Raw genomic sequence first — 14,573 nt, forward strand, 5'->3', positions numbered from 1 at the left:
TAGAAGCTGCGCAGGTCACGTTGGTCAGCGTAACTCTGTATTTCTGCAGCTTTTCTTTGCCACCAGGTGTTCTGGGCTTCACGGATCCCTCTTTGGCAACCAGCTTCAGCCACCTTGTGAGCACATTTGTTAGCTGCTGTTGGTTGGTTTTCCAAAGTCAGGCGTGCTTGTCGTTTGGTTTCAATGAGAAGAGAGATGGTAGCATCATTCTCATCAAACCAATCCTGCCGTTTCTTGGTGGTGTAGCCTAGTGTTTCCTCTGCGGCACGGGCCATGGCGTTTCTGAGGGTGGTCCAGTGGTGCTCAACAGTGGGCTGACCCACGGGGTCTGCGAGGTATTGTTCGCAGGCCTCCTTGTAGTTCTGTGCCACCTGTGGGTTGCGGAGCTTACTGCAATCAAAGCGTTGGTGTGGTACGCTGTCAGGTGCCCTTCTGGGTGGTCATACGGTCGTCACGGAGAGTCGGGAGATGAGGAGTCTGTGGGCCGTCCAGCAGTCGTCCGCTCCGGGCATGGATCGGGTGATGCGGACGTCTCCTCGGTCTCTGGCTCTGGTCAGGACGTAGTCCAGGGTGTGCCAGTGTTTAGACCGTGGGTGTCCACATGTGGTCTTTTATCGCTTTGGTAACTGGAAGATGGTGTTGGTTACCACAAGTTGGTGTTCTGCACACAGACCCAGTAGGAGTTTGCCATTGGCGTTGCAATTTCCAATGCCATGACGGCCGATGATTCCCTCCCACAGGCGATGGTCTTTGTCTACTCGGGCATTAAAGTTGCCAAGCACAACGAGCTTGTCATTGGCGGGCACTGCCTGGATGGTGCGGTCGAGCTGGGTGTAGAAGGCAGCTTTGTTATCATCGGTTGAGGTCATAGTCGGGGCGTAGACAGAGATCAGGGTGAGGTGTCTGTCCTGCGTGATGGGGATGCGGACAGTCATCAGGCGCTCACTGATGGCCTTGGGAGCGAGGTTGTGCTGCTGCACTAGCTGGGAACGGATGGCGAAGCTGACACCGTGGATGCGAGGCTCCTCTAGGGCCTTTCCTTTCCAGAAGATGGTGTAGCCTGTTCCAGCTTCCCTGATGTTGCCCTCTTCGGGTAGTCTGGTCTCGCTAAGAGCCGCTACATCAACATTGAAGCGGGCTAACTCCTTGCAGACGAGGGCTGTACGTCATTCCGGGCGGTTGGTGTTCGTCACGTTTTGGAGGGTGCGGATGTTCCACGCACCTAAGGTTAATATTTTTTTCTTGTTGTTCCGACCGCATTAGTGGGATGTCCGCCAGCCGCGGTGAGCTGAACAGACGGGTTTGCCATGTCCGATGTTTACCCCACCTTTTCTAGGGGCCTCCCCATGTGGGGTGGGCTGCGGTGTCCTCAATAGGCCAGCCCAGTCACGGGTCCAGCTGCCTAACTCTGGTGTCACGGCACCGTCACCAGAGAGCGACTGAATCTTGGACTCGCCGCCTGAGTGCAGTCGTGGGCTAAGGGCTTCCAGCTATCCAGGCCTGCCCCCTTCACCCACGGTGCTGTCGCCTCAGGACTTGCAGGACTTGCTGGTGGTGATGATGATGGTGAGAAAGAGATGAAGAAGGGTGGAGGAAACGACAGAATGCCAGTAGCTCGGTATATTGTTTTGGGTGGTCGTGGCTTTGCAACGGCCACGCACACACACTTGGCCCACATCGTTTTCACCGCGGCTCAAGACATATGAGACAGGCGGCTTCTCCGATGTTGGTTGCATCGGGCTGTCTAGTGGCATGATAATTATATGGCTAGGAGGTCCCCTACCAATATAGTCTGTTATTCTGTCATCGACTGTGCTTGCAATTCATCTCTAAGGCTCAAAACTTTCCTTAAACCCTACTAGGTGTAGGGCACTGCAAAAACCTGAAATACAAAAAATATGAGAATTAAATGCCTGATTTAAATAAATTGGAATACTTAAAAGAATTTTCCTTACTGTAAATAAAGATAATAAATGTGTTATGTCAACCCACACTTCCAATCATTGTTACAAATTTCATTGATATTTCCGGAGTTAGATAAGCAAACCAGCTCTGGTCATAGGTACTTCTTCCCTCCTAAAGATAAGTCTCCCGTTAAAGTAATTTTTAAATAATTTTTATTTCCCAACTGTACAAACTTGAGACCTTTAAGTTTCATGGCCTGATTCAACCACTCTACAAGCATAAAAGTCAAAGCGATGGTTACTAGACCTGCAAGGTGGGCGGGGATTCCCCTGCCACATGGCGATCAACTATGTTTACCTTGTCTAACCACCATTTCAACTTCACCGATGTCATACTCCTATTAACGATCAGGTTTGTATAGTGAGGAAGAATATAAATTACTCTAAAATTTATGATTTTAAAGTTAGTTTTAAGAGACATCTATTTCAAAATAAAGTACTGAAAACTGGTGAACTCAAAGAAAGCCATTTGCACTCTATAATGCGGTACTTATTCATATATACATTATTCCCACAGCCATTACTTTTAAAAATATAGCAGTAACCTTTTCCTGTATATCTTACCTTTCCCTTTTATGATTTACGTTTCAACACTGAGTTGTACTTGAGGATAAGGACTAACGAGTCCTTTAGACCTGGTGTGATGAGCACTAACAATCAGTCTCCTTCAATAAGATACCCCTGTACTATTCTTAACCTGGATACTTCTCAACTAAATCCAATTATTTCTCTCAATATTTTTCCCCCTTAAACAAAGGAGATAAATTTACTTGGATTGTGTGGTAACTAGATTTCCCGTGCTTTAAAGTATCCTTTAAAATATGGGGCTTATGATCAAGGTGGAATACAGAAATACTCAGCTCCTTAGATTTCTTTTGCGGACTGAAGCCTGAAAAAAAATCTAGCCTGGAATTAAAGGCAAGCTAGGCTACCCGATCTTGAATTCCCTCAAAACTAGATACTTGCAAGGTACATCAGCAGTAACCAGTATTGAGGATCCTGAACTAGGAAGTCCCAAACCACTTTTGAGTAACATGGACTGAAAATATGGCAAGTATTCATTAACCTTGAATGGTATTTTCATGATTCTTAAAGGACTCTTCCAAAATCTCGGCCTTAACTTGCATCTTGGCCTTAAGATATCCATTAGAGTTTTGAAAAAGATTTCCAGTAATAATTCTGGATACTGGAGCAAGACTTTATGTAAATCTTCATCTATGGATAAGATTTCTTCAGATTCCACGGATGATACATCCCAATCCTCAATCAGCTGATATGGCCGGTTAGCTAAAAGTGAAAGATAATACTGGATACCCTATGAGAGAGGGTAGTTATTTCTCGGATTTAGTATTTGACTTCAACCATGGGTATTCTGAGTGAGGTCATATGGACATTTTACTTCATCTTAAATGATAAGATAATGATCAGAATCCAGGCTTCTGTAAGGTATCGAATTGGATAACAGGTTTTATGGGGAGGAAAAACCAAACAATTTACATAAGGTAGAAGCACGGTCATCTGTAGAGGTTCAAAAACTTCCTCCCACAACTTTACTGCTTGTTTCCATTCAAAGGTATGGATGACTTTAATATGGATTTTAAAGGTAATTACTTTTCTCAAGCTTGATACATTTCTGCAGGGTATTTTCCAACTGTATTATTAAATCATCACATATATGAATCTCCTTTGAAGATCCTTTATCATTAGGAGAGACAATTTTTCACCATCAGACTCAATAGGAATAGGTAACTCCAGAGTTTTTGCAATCCTTTTTTAGGTAACTGCTCAGTTGACACCAGGCTTTCTGTTGTACAAGGTGATTAACTACTCTTCCATCTTCTAGATGAATGGTGTCATATTACCTCTGTTAAACTTAATAACCTAGTAAAGTCATTCAAATCTAAGTAACATCTTGTTAACATTTAAATTAAGTCAAATTTACTTTTCTAGGATCTAGTGTGTTTAATAATATTGGTTGATACCAGAAATGATCCTTGGCCTAAAGGTTTCCGATTTTAACAAAGTGGGAAGACAACATAGGCAAGTGGTCGTCGCATTTTTGTGGTTCATTTGTCAGAATACGCAACAGGCCTCCCTCAAATCTGTTTATGCACTCATTGGTTCCATTATTAAATGGTTTATATGGGGCAGTACAGATATGAATAATATTTTAATGTTACAGTACCATACCAAATTCCTGCAAGATAAACTCTGGGCCATTGTCAATCAAAATTTGTACAAGTACTCTGGGTAAATTAGTGATAACATTATGCTCAAAAGCTTTACTGATAGTACAACTCTTGATTTTTTCAAATGGCTACCTGTGTAACCACATTTGAAAAATGGTAGACAGCTACCAGACATCTGACAAAACTTGAAAGGGGGAGATAAACATAAATTCATAACCAGCAACTAAGGACTGCTAGTAGGTCTTCTCAAATCTACTTCACATATATTTCCTTCAACTTCTTTCTATAAGAAAAACTAGTAATTAAAGTCATCTTTCAAACAGTTCTTCCCAAGAACAAGACAAAATTTCACATTGCATGAAAAGATATCCGTTAAAGGAAACACAGGTACTGTAATATTGAGAGCCACTCCAAAAGATAAGGAAATCATGAAAGAACCTACAATCTTATCAATCTTCCCAACAATCTGTGACATTTCTATATTTGGGTCCACTATCAAGAAAAGTCATAGTCATTTGCTATAGTACTTTTTACTCCATCTTGTTCCTGACATGAATACTATTACTATTACTAGCTAAGCTACAACCCTAGTTGGAAAAGCAGGATGATATAATCCCAAAGGCTTCAAGAGGGAAAAATAATCCAGTGAGGAAAGGAAATAAATTAAAAGAGAAGTAATGAGCAATTAGAATATTTAAAGAACAGTTACAACATTAAAATAGATCTTTCATATATAAACTATAAAGAGACTTCTGTCAGCCTGTTGAACATCAAAACATTTGCTGCTAGTTTGAACATTAACAGGTAAAATACCTGACCAGGTGTTTCCAATGTTTGTGGCATGGCCATTTTACATCGGGAAAATCTCACGGCAAAGTCTACAAAATTATAAAACAACAAAGCAGTTTCACTTGGAGAAGCAATGAATGCAATCTCCCAAAATTTATTTACAAATTAGAATCCAGGACTGAAGACAATCTTGAAAAGACCACCTAAAACAACAGAACTTGCAAAGAACTCAAAACCTTCCTCTGCAATCAAGAGTTTTGATAACAGAAAGTTTTAACACTTAAACATTTGGCTCAATGTAAAAGATTATCATTATTGAGCAGAAAGGCAAGACAAACGAAGGCAATAATGTGTCGCTTGAAAACATAACAAATTGCTTACGGAAATTCTTTGCAGCTACAATGGCAACATTGATTTATCCACACTGAGTGAGGTCAAGGCGGTAACGCTAACCGGTCTCAGTAATTCTTGAGTCTTGTAGCTCTTTACACTGATTCTCTACAGCCTCTGTTATTGGAACTTAGAACTGCTGAGCAAGCTGATAAATCGGTCTCATCATGCAGTTGAATTCTGATTGGATTGCTAGAACACTTTTCTACATCCTCGTCTTCGGTTCTGTACGTATAACAGAAAGATGGCCAAACATCTTGTGGAATGCATCTTGATGTTTTTGACTCAAATCCTGAGCTAAAGGGTGTTTGGTAATACAGTAGTTCTCATAAAGTTTCTGTGTTTTGAATGTCTAGAGACTCCTCATCCATTTGAAATATGTTACACGAGGAATCCGACAATATTTCCCATTCGTACGTAACTAGTACCTGTTCTAATGGTCTTCACCAAACCCGAAGATAGCTCCCCTGAGGTCATTTTACATGGGATTCAATTACCTTTACAGTACTGGATAAGCATCATTCAAGAGAAGACCATCATAGAGTATTTCAAGGGATTCTTCAAGGTCATAACCATGAAAACGATACCTTAGGTCCTGACTTTCAGGAAAAGCCACTCTAACAGGAACACAGACACATTCAAGATTGGTCAGTCGGCTGATTCCATAGAAATTAGAAGCCTGGTTTAACTAAGAAAATATCTGCCAGGTAACTTATTCATGAAGACTTGTTTATTGTTTGGATAATGTGCATAGGATACAAAGTAAACACTTGTTTTTTTTTATTATCCAGTAAGTAAAATTAAAGGTTTGTGTGAATGGGAATTTCAAATTAGGTTAATATGATTCTACTACAGGTGTAGTAACTCCTATGATGGCTGATGCATGCAATGCTATGTTTGTCATTTAAAAATATTGAAACATTTGGACTAATATTCAACTTTACAGGATACAGAAGACAGCATAAATAGCACAGTTTTGTCAGCTGTAACAGACAAATATGTCCTGGATACTCTTGCCGTCATAAGAACTTTAGTGGACAAGTAAGTTTTAAACCTTCCATTTTAGTCTGTTATCACACAAAATAGACCTTGTTTTAATTTCATTACACAACAACACTATTTAAAGTGTTTAGATTTCATAGTATGGAGAAAATAATTTCACTTTACTAGTAAACTTCCTAGTGATTTTGATACTGTTAAACTTTTGATTTGGGATTTTGATTATTGTTCTGTCTTTGCAATGTGTTATTATATTTGACATGAATTGTGGCTGATAGGATTGTTATTTTTGGTGGTGAAATCATGCATGTAAAGTTAGTTTTTGTATTGATTTTATTTTGTACAAAAGAATCTTCGTGTGTGTTGTGGCATTGAAAATGAAGCTAATAACTTACCGCCTCCTTTCAAAATAGTGATCAGGAGCCCCCACCATCGATGCTTAAGCTGCACACTATTGCTGACCAAGAAGCAGGATGGTTGGTGGTTGTGCGATCCATGGTGCAGGTTATTCCTCTACAAGATCCACTTGGACCTGCTGTTATTACCCTTTTGTTGGATGACTGTCCATTACCAAGCAAGGTTTGTGTGTTTTGTAGTTTGGTATTGTAGTGTCATGTGATGAACAGTATTTACCTTCATTTTTTTTTTAACTGGTTGTAGATGAGGCTATTGCTACTAGTAATATAGATCTTAATATTTTTTTTTAAATAGTTGGTTTTGCAAAGTTGGTCATATTATACATAAAGATTATTGCTTACTATACCAGTAAAGAATAACTGTACAGGTACTCCAAAGTTTATTTTTTTTTGTCCTGAATATTTATCTACAGCAAAGGTAACTTTAAGGCAAATCTGATACTTCATTTTTTTTTCAAGAACAATTTGATATCTTAAAGCTCAGGATATTTATTTATCTTATCTTACAGTTTCTTCTTATGTACGTTTTTCCTACATGATTATGAACAGTTAGTCCTCTAGATAGAATTCTTGACTTCTGCTTAAGCTGTGGACCAGCCATTGAAGCATTAACTACCAATGGATGTTGCGGGAAAACTCTGCCCACCACCAGCTAGACTAGCCACTTTTGGCTTCAGTCGCAAGCAGTACACATGTACTCTTGATCCCTCCTCAAATTCTGGCCATTGATCCTTCTCTTTACTGTGTGCGTTTACCACTAGAAAATTGTGAATTGTGATTGTTCACTGGTAAGGTTGGAAAGTGATGTAAGCAGTTTTATGTCCAAACCTGCCATTGATCCCCAGCTTTTGCATTTGCTTTGCAGTCGTCTCCCTGTGATGAGTGCTGCTTGTGGCTTCCTCTTCAGTGGGAAGAGTGCTAAAAATGGGAAAAGTGCTAAGAAGGGTTCTTTGCAATCAACTTTACAGTTTCTTAAGTTGATGCTGAAGAAGCTTTATGGGGCTTTTCTCTCATGGTAGAACCCAGCTCACTGTAGCCTGTGGATACTTGTCGGTCTTGCTCCTTTGGAAATACTTATGAGGGGGGGGGGGGGGGGGGGGGGCAGCTTGAGACCTCTGCTTGCACTTTGAGCAATCCTGAGGAAAAGTGGGGAGCATCACCTTCCTTTAGTGAAGAGTATAATCCTTTGCCTCTTGCTGAACATTTGCCTGTAGTTGTTCAGCTTGTGTACAACAATGGCGACTTGAACCTGAAGTTGTGGCCTTCCATGGACATTGCTGATACCCTTTGACCATGACCTGGGTGTTGGCAGCTGAAAAAAAGAAAAAAAAAAGGATAAGATTTTCAAATTGCTGTAATGACCTTAATATTTTAACTATACTGTAGCATTCATTTTGATTTGTTTTATAAAAGGTTATATTTTATGTTAGAATAATCAGAATTGCGCTGAGAAAAAAACACTACCTATGTAGAGAAATATATGCCAAAAAACATTTGTTTTGGCATTGTCTTCCTAAAAGAATTTCTGTATCAAAAGGGTATATTTTTTACAATTACCCTATAAAATTTTACATAAATTACAAAAGAAATTCATCTTAAAAGTAAAATATTAAGTGAGAAAACGGCGATCGCTAAAAAATAAGTTTTTTTTCCTATCATTATTTGGGACCACTTGTGTTGTTTGGCTCAGCTAAGATTCTAAAACTATCATAGGCTTTAATTTATGTTGAGTTACAATTTTTAACTTTTAATGAATACTGCATTTGGAAAAAACTTTTTTTTGATGTCAGCCTGACATCCTTTGGTTATCTAGGGGTCTTGACTGAAACATTAGGGACATGTATCAGTCACCAAAGGGTTGTTATAATTTTCTTGATATGTCATTATCACTGAACTTTCCGTCAGTCTTCTAGATAAAACATTTGTTTGTTAAGGGACTTTTTTATTTATAATATGGGTAAATATATAATTGATAGGTTAAGAAAATACTGTACCTTTGCATTACAAAAACTCATGTTTTTTAAAGATTTCTCTTTATTAGTTATATTAACTAGTTTCCATTTTTAAATATTTAACTTAGCCGGTGAATATATAATAGCTGCTGCTCAGCGGCTCGACAGAAAACACACACAAAAACTCGCGAGCGATCGCTATGAAGGTTGTGGGTGTGCCCACCAGTGCCAACTATCGGCCAGATACCACACATGCATGTAAACAAGCCTTCAATTCTTCTCTGTCGACCTTGACGACAAGACGTATCAATACTCGCTGTATAACCTGGAGTTTTCTCAACATATTTGGTGAAGTACTTCATTTTGGTTTGAGCTTTCGCAGTGCAGGTGTTTTTCCTCAACTTAAACTCTTGAACTCTTTATTGGACAGATTTAATTGTTGATGACTTGGATTGTTTTTTGGACTTTCTTTGACTAATTCAAAATGGCTGACGCTTCACAAGCCCCTAGATTTCGTAAGTGTAATGCTAGGGACTGTAATAGGCATCTTCCAAAGGCATCTCTCAATCCACATACTGAGTGTTCTAATTGTCGGGGTAAAACCTGTCAATTAGGAGATCGGTGTGAGGAATGAGTGGGCCTTTCGGAATTCGATTGGCTCGAATACGATAAGTATGCTCGTAGGCTAGAGAGAGATAGGGTAAGGAGGAGTTCCTCTAGGTCAGTAGATTTTTCCTCTCCACATGCCCCTGACCCTAATCCTTCCCCTGTAGTGGTTGTACCTAACCCCCCTTCTGGCACTCAGGAACCATCTATGCAAGACATGTTACGTGCTATTCATGCCTTGGGTGAAAGAGTTGAAGCGTTAGCAACTGATCGTAATCAACTCATGGCTGACGTTAAAGAGCTTAAGTGTCAGAGTGCCACAGCGGAAAATAGTGGGAAAGTGATTAGTGCGCAAAGTGTTGTGAACAGTGTTGCGACCGAGGGTTCGTCTGTTCGTGCCTGTCGTTCACCTAGTCCGAGACCTCTTGCAAGCTCCCAAGCCCAGGGGAGAAGTAATGTCGTACGACTTATGGGTTCGAGAGGCCTTGATCAGCGAACAGACGTTCCCTCTATGGTATCAGGCGTATCTCACCAAGATCGCCCCTACTATAAGACGAGAGAGCCCATTTTCTCCTCGTCATCCGAAGGCTTTTCGCATAAGAAACCGTGGAGCAAGGTTTCTAGGCCCCTTAAGCAAAAGTCGGTCCCTTCAGGACAGGTCCAGCGTCCTGGATGTAGTCATTGGGACAGTTCTGACCCGTTGCAGTCATCGGATGACTGCTCGCCGCCTAAGCAACAACGTTACACAGGCTCAGAGAGTCTTGGTGTAGGCAAGGTTGTGCCGTCTCAGACGTTAACCCCGTCATTTACCGCACCCATTCCCGTGGACCCTAAATGGGTTATACTGCAGGACATGCAGTCTAAGCTCGCCTCCCTTATGGAAGACTATTCTGCCGATAAGGTTCACGTTGATCCTAGCCGTTTATCTCATCGAGATCCTGGCCTTCAGCTGCCCAAACGAACCTTTGTGCGTCCTGTTGACGTTGGCGTAGCTAAGTCACGTCAGTCACGATATGTAGAGCCTCACTCGATGCGGTCACGTGTTGATTTTCAGCCGCATTTGGACGTTACGCCACTTCCTAATGCTCCTGTTGACGTTCAGGACGTTCGCCAACCAGCAGAGTTGACTTGTTTTGACGCTGAGCGTCAACCACCGCAGTCTAGAGTTGTTTTGACTGCTCAGACTAGGCAGTCAAAACAGTCTCGAGTGGACGCCGAGCGTCCTCCCGCACCTGTTGTTGTTGACAGTTCACAGACTGTTAAGCAGTTACATGACGTTGCGTCCTGGTCCGCTACTAATGCACCAGTGCGTGTGGACGCTGTGTGTCAAGCATTGCCAACCCCTTTGCTTGTTACTCAGCAGTTGTCAGATGAGGATCCTTCTGATGAGGACGTTGCTGACCCTCAGCATGATGATCATCCTTCGGATGTAGACGAACCCAGAACAGTTCCTCCATCAATGGATTTTAAGAAAGTCATGTTAATTTTTAAGGAGTTGTTTCCCGATCACTTCGTCGCTGTTGCTCCTCGTTCGCCACCGTCTGAGTTTGCTCTAGGCGTACCTGCTAACATGCCAGCCTTTACAAAACTTGTGCTCTCTCGCTCTTCCAAGAGAGCTTTATGGCTTTTAGGCGACTGGTTGGAAACCAAGAGGAGTTTGGGGAAGATGGCCTTTGCCCTCCCTCCGTCTAAACTCTCGTCTAGATCGAGCGTCTGGTATGCCACGGGAGAAGTTCTCGGCTTGGGAGTCCCTGCCTCTGCCCAGGGTGACTTCTCAAGCCTTGTAGACTCTCCCCGCCGCCTAGCCATGAGACGCTCGAAGATTAGTTGGTCCTCCTCGGACCTTGACCATCTGCTGAAAGGCATTTACAGAGCCTTTGAAGTTTTCAACTTCCTTGACTGGTGTTTGGGAGCCTTAAGTAGGAAAATCTCATCGGCTGATAGAGATGTCTCCTTACTGATTATGTCCTGTATGGATAAAGCCATCCGCGATGGTTCCAATGAGCTCTCCTCCTCTTTTACGTCGGGAGTCTTAAAGAAGTGAGAGTCCCTTTGCTCTTTTCTGTCGGCAGGAGTTACTCCCTGTCAGAGATCTGAACTACTCTTTGCTCCCTTATCAAAGTTTTTGTTCCCGCAACAATTGGTTAAGGACATAGCTTCTTCACTCGTGCAGAAGGACACCCATGTCTTGGTGGCGTCCTCTGCTCGCAAAGGGACTCCTTCGACATCCTTTTCTGCTAGACCTAGGATAGACACTCCGGCGTCCAGATTTATTCCGCCCTTTCGTGGCAGAGCTCCCTGCAGGGGAAGTACTCGTGCCGAGGGAAAGAGAGGAAAGAAGAGAGGAGCCAAGTCCTCACGTGGCAGAGTCTGACTGCCCGCAGCCTCAGACAGCAGTAGGAGCCAGACTGAAGAACTTCTGGCAGGCCTGGGAGAAGAGGGGTGCAGACCAACAATCTGTGAGGTTGCTCAGAGAGGGGTACAAAATTCCATTTATACGCAAACCTCCTCTAGCGACTTCCCCCATCGACCTCTCTCCCAGGTACCGAGAGGAGTCAAAGAGACAAGCCCTGAACCTAGAAGTGTCTCTATTGCTAGAGAAGGGAGCGGTGGTGAAAGTCTCGGACCTTCAATCACCGGGGTTTTACAACCGTCTCTTCCTAGTACCGAAGAAGACAGGAGGTTGGAGACCGGTGCTAGACGTCAGTGCACTCAACGTCTTTGTTACGAAGACAAAGTTCACCATGGAGACCACGAAATCAGTCTTAGCAGCGGTCAGAAAGGGAGACTGGATGGTCTCTCTCGACCTAAGAGACGCATACTTCCACATCCCCATACACCCAGATTCCCAACCGTTTCTGAGGTTTGTTTTCAACAATGTGGTATACCAGTTTCGGGCCCTGTGCTTTGGCCTAAGTCTTGCTCCTCTCGTGTTTACGAGGCTTATGAGGAATGTAGCAAAATTCCTCCATTTATCGGGAATCCGAGCCTCCCTGTACTTGGACGACTGGCTTCTTAGAGCCTCGTCCAATCATCGCTGTCTGCAGGATCTTCATTGGACATTGGATCTGACCAAGGAATTGAGACTTTTGGTCAACCTAGAAAAGTCCCAGCTGATTCCATCCCAAACTATACTGTATTTAGGGATGGAGATTCGCAGTCCAGTTTTTCGGGCTTTTCCGTCTGCCCCCCGAATAGAGCAAGCCCTGCTCAAAGTCCAACTGATGTTGAAGAGAGAACGATGCTCAGTCAGGAATTGAATGAGTCTAGTAGGAACTCTATCATCCCTGGAGCAGTTTGTCTCACTAGGAAGGCTACACCTTCGACCTCTCCAGTTCCATCTAGCCTTTCACTGGAAAAAGGACAAGACGTTAGAGACGGTCTCAATCCCGATCTCCGAACTAGTAAAGGCATGCCTGAATTGGTGGAACGACAATATCAGTCTGAGAGAGGGACTTTCCCTAGCAGTTCAGAACCCAAACCACGTACTATTCTCAGACGCGTCGGATTTGGGTTGGGGTGCGACCCTGGACGGTCGGGAATGCTCAGGTCTGTGGACCTCAAGTCAGAGGAGCATGCACATCAACGGCAAGGAGCTTTTGGCAGTCCACCTGGCCTTGATGAACTTCGAGAGTCTCCTTCGAAACAAAGTGGTAGAGATCAACTCCGACAATACCACAGCCTTGGCATACATTTCCAAGCAAGGAGGCACCCACTCCCTGACGCTGTACGAGATCGCAAGGGACCTGCTCATTTGGTCAAGAGATCGAGGCATCTCCCTGTTAACGAGGTTTATCCAGGGCGACTTGAACGTCTTAGCAGACTGCCTCAGTCGGAGGGGTCAGGTAATTCCTACGGAATGGACCCTCCACAAGGACGTGTGCAAGAGTCTTTGGGCGACTTGGGGTCAACCCACCATAGACCTCTTTGCAACCTCGATGACCAAGAGACTTCCAATCTATTGCTCTCCAGTCCCAGACCCAGCAGCAATACACATAGACGCATTTCTTCTAGATTGGTCTCATCTAGACCTATATGCATTCCCACCATTCAAGATTGTCAACAAGGTACTGCAGAAGTTCGCCTCTCACGAAGGGACAAGGTTGACGTTAGTTGCTCCCCTCTGGCCCGCGAGAGAATGGTTCACCGAGGTACTTCGATGGCTGGTAGACTTTCCAAGGAGTCTTCCTCTAAGAGTAGATCTGTTACGTCAGCCCCACGTAAAGAATGTACACCAAAGAATCCCCGCTCTTCGTCTGACTGCCTTCAGACTATCGAAAGACTATCTAGAGCTCGAGGCTTTTCGAAGGAGGCAGCCAGTGCGATTGCAAGAGCGAGGAGAGCTTCTACCAAGTATACCAGTCGAAGTGGGAAGTCTTCCGAGACTGGTGCAAGTCAGCATCTGTATCCTCGTCCAGTACCTCTGTAGCCCAAATAGCTGATTTTCTCTTACACCTGAGAAAAGTTCGCTCTCTTTCAGCTACCACGATCAAGGGCTACAGGAGCATGTTGGCTTCGGTCTTTCGGCATAGAGGCTTAGATCTTTCAAATAATAAAGATCTACAAGATCTCCTTAAGTCTTTTGAAACCTCTAAGGAACGTCGTTTGGCAACTCCTGGATGGAACTTAGACGTGGTCCTAAGGTTCCTCATGTCAGACAGGTTTGAGCCATTACATTCAGCCTCCCTGAAGGATCTCTTTCTCAAGACACTTTTCCTAGTGTGCTTGGCCTCGGCTAAAAGAGTCAGTGAACTGCATGCCTTCAGTAAGAACATCGGCTTTTCTACAGAAAAAGCCACTTGTTCTCTTCAACTTGGTTTCCTGGCCAAAAATGAACTGCCTTCTCGTCCTTGGCCTAAATCTTTTGATATTCCTTGTTTATCAGAGATCGTAGGCAACGAACTGGAAAGAGTGTTATGTCCTGTTAGAGCTCTTAAGTTCTATTTAGCTCGTACTAAGTCATTACGAGGTAAATCTGAGGCATTATGGTGCTCAGTCAAGAAACCATCATTGCCTATGTCAAAGAATGCTTTGTCATATTTTATCAGATTTTTAATACGAGAAGCTCATTCCCACTTGAATGAGAAAGACCGATGTTTGCTTAAGGTTAAGACGCACGAAGTTAGAGCTATAGCAACCTCCGTGGCCTTCAAGCAAAATAGATCTCTGCAAAGTATCATGGACGCGACTTTTTGGAGAAGCAAGTCAGTGTTCGCGTCATTTTACTTAAAAGATGTCCAGACTCTTTACGAGGACTGCTACACACTG

At 43.1% G+C, this 14,573-nt stretch overlaps 1 protein-coding gene across 2 annotated transcripts in view; it reads left to right on the forward strand.

Moving 5' to 3' along the window:
• The window catches only part of LOC137651349 (RING finger and SPRY domain-containing protein 1-like), a 57,241-nt gene that overhangs the window by 15,669 nt on the left and 26,999 nt on the right, over window positions 1-14,573 (forward strand). For both annotated transcript variants that reach the window (XM_068384644.1, XM_068384645.1), the window contains exons 3-4: window positions 6,279-6,373; window positions 6,745-6,910. In XM_068384644.1, coding sequence (XP_068240745.1) covers window positions 6,279-6,373; window positions 6,745-6,910 — 261 coding nt within the window. The remainder of the gene's footprint in view (window positions 1-6,278; window positions 6,374-6,744; window positions 6,911-14,573) is intronic.

The sequence above is a fragment of the Palaemon carinicauda genome, chromosome 12, assembly GCF_036898095.1.
Source record: "Palaemon carinicauda isolate YSFRI2023 chromosome 12, ASM3689809v2, whole genome shotgun sequence".
Classification (NCBI taxonomy): domain Eukaryota; kingdom Metazoa; phylum Arthropoda; class Malacostraca; order Decapoda; family Palaemonidae; genus Palaemon; species Palaemon carinicauda.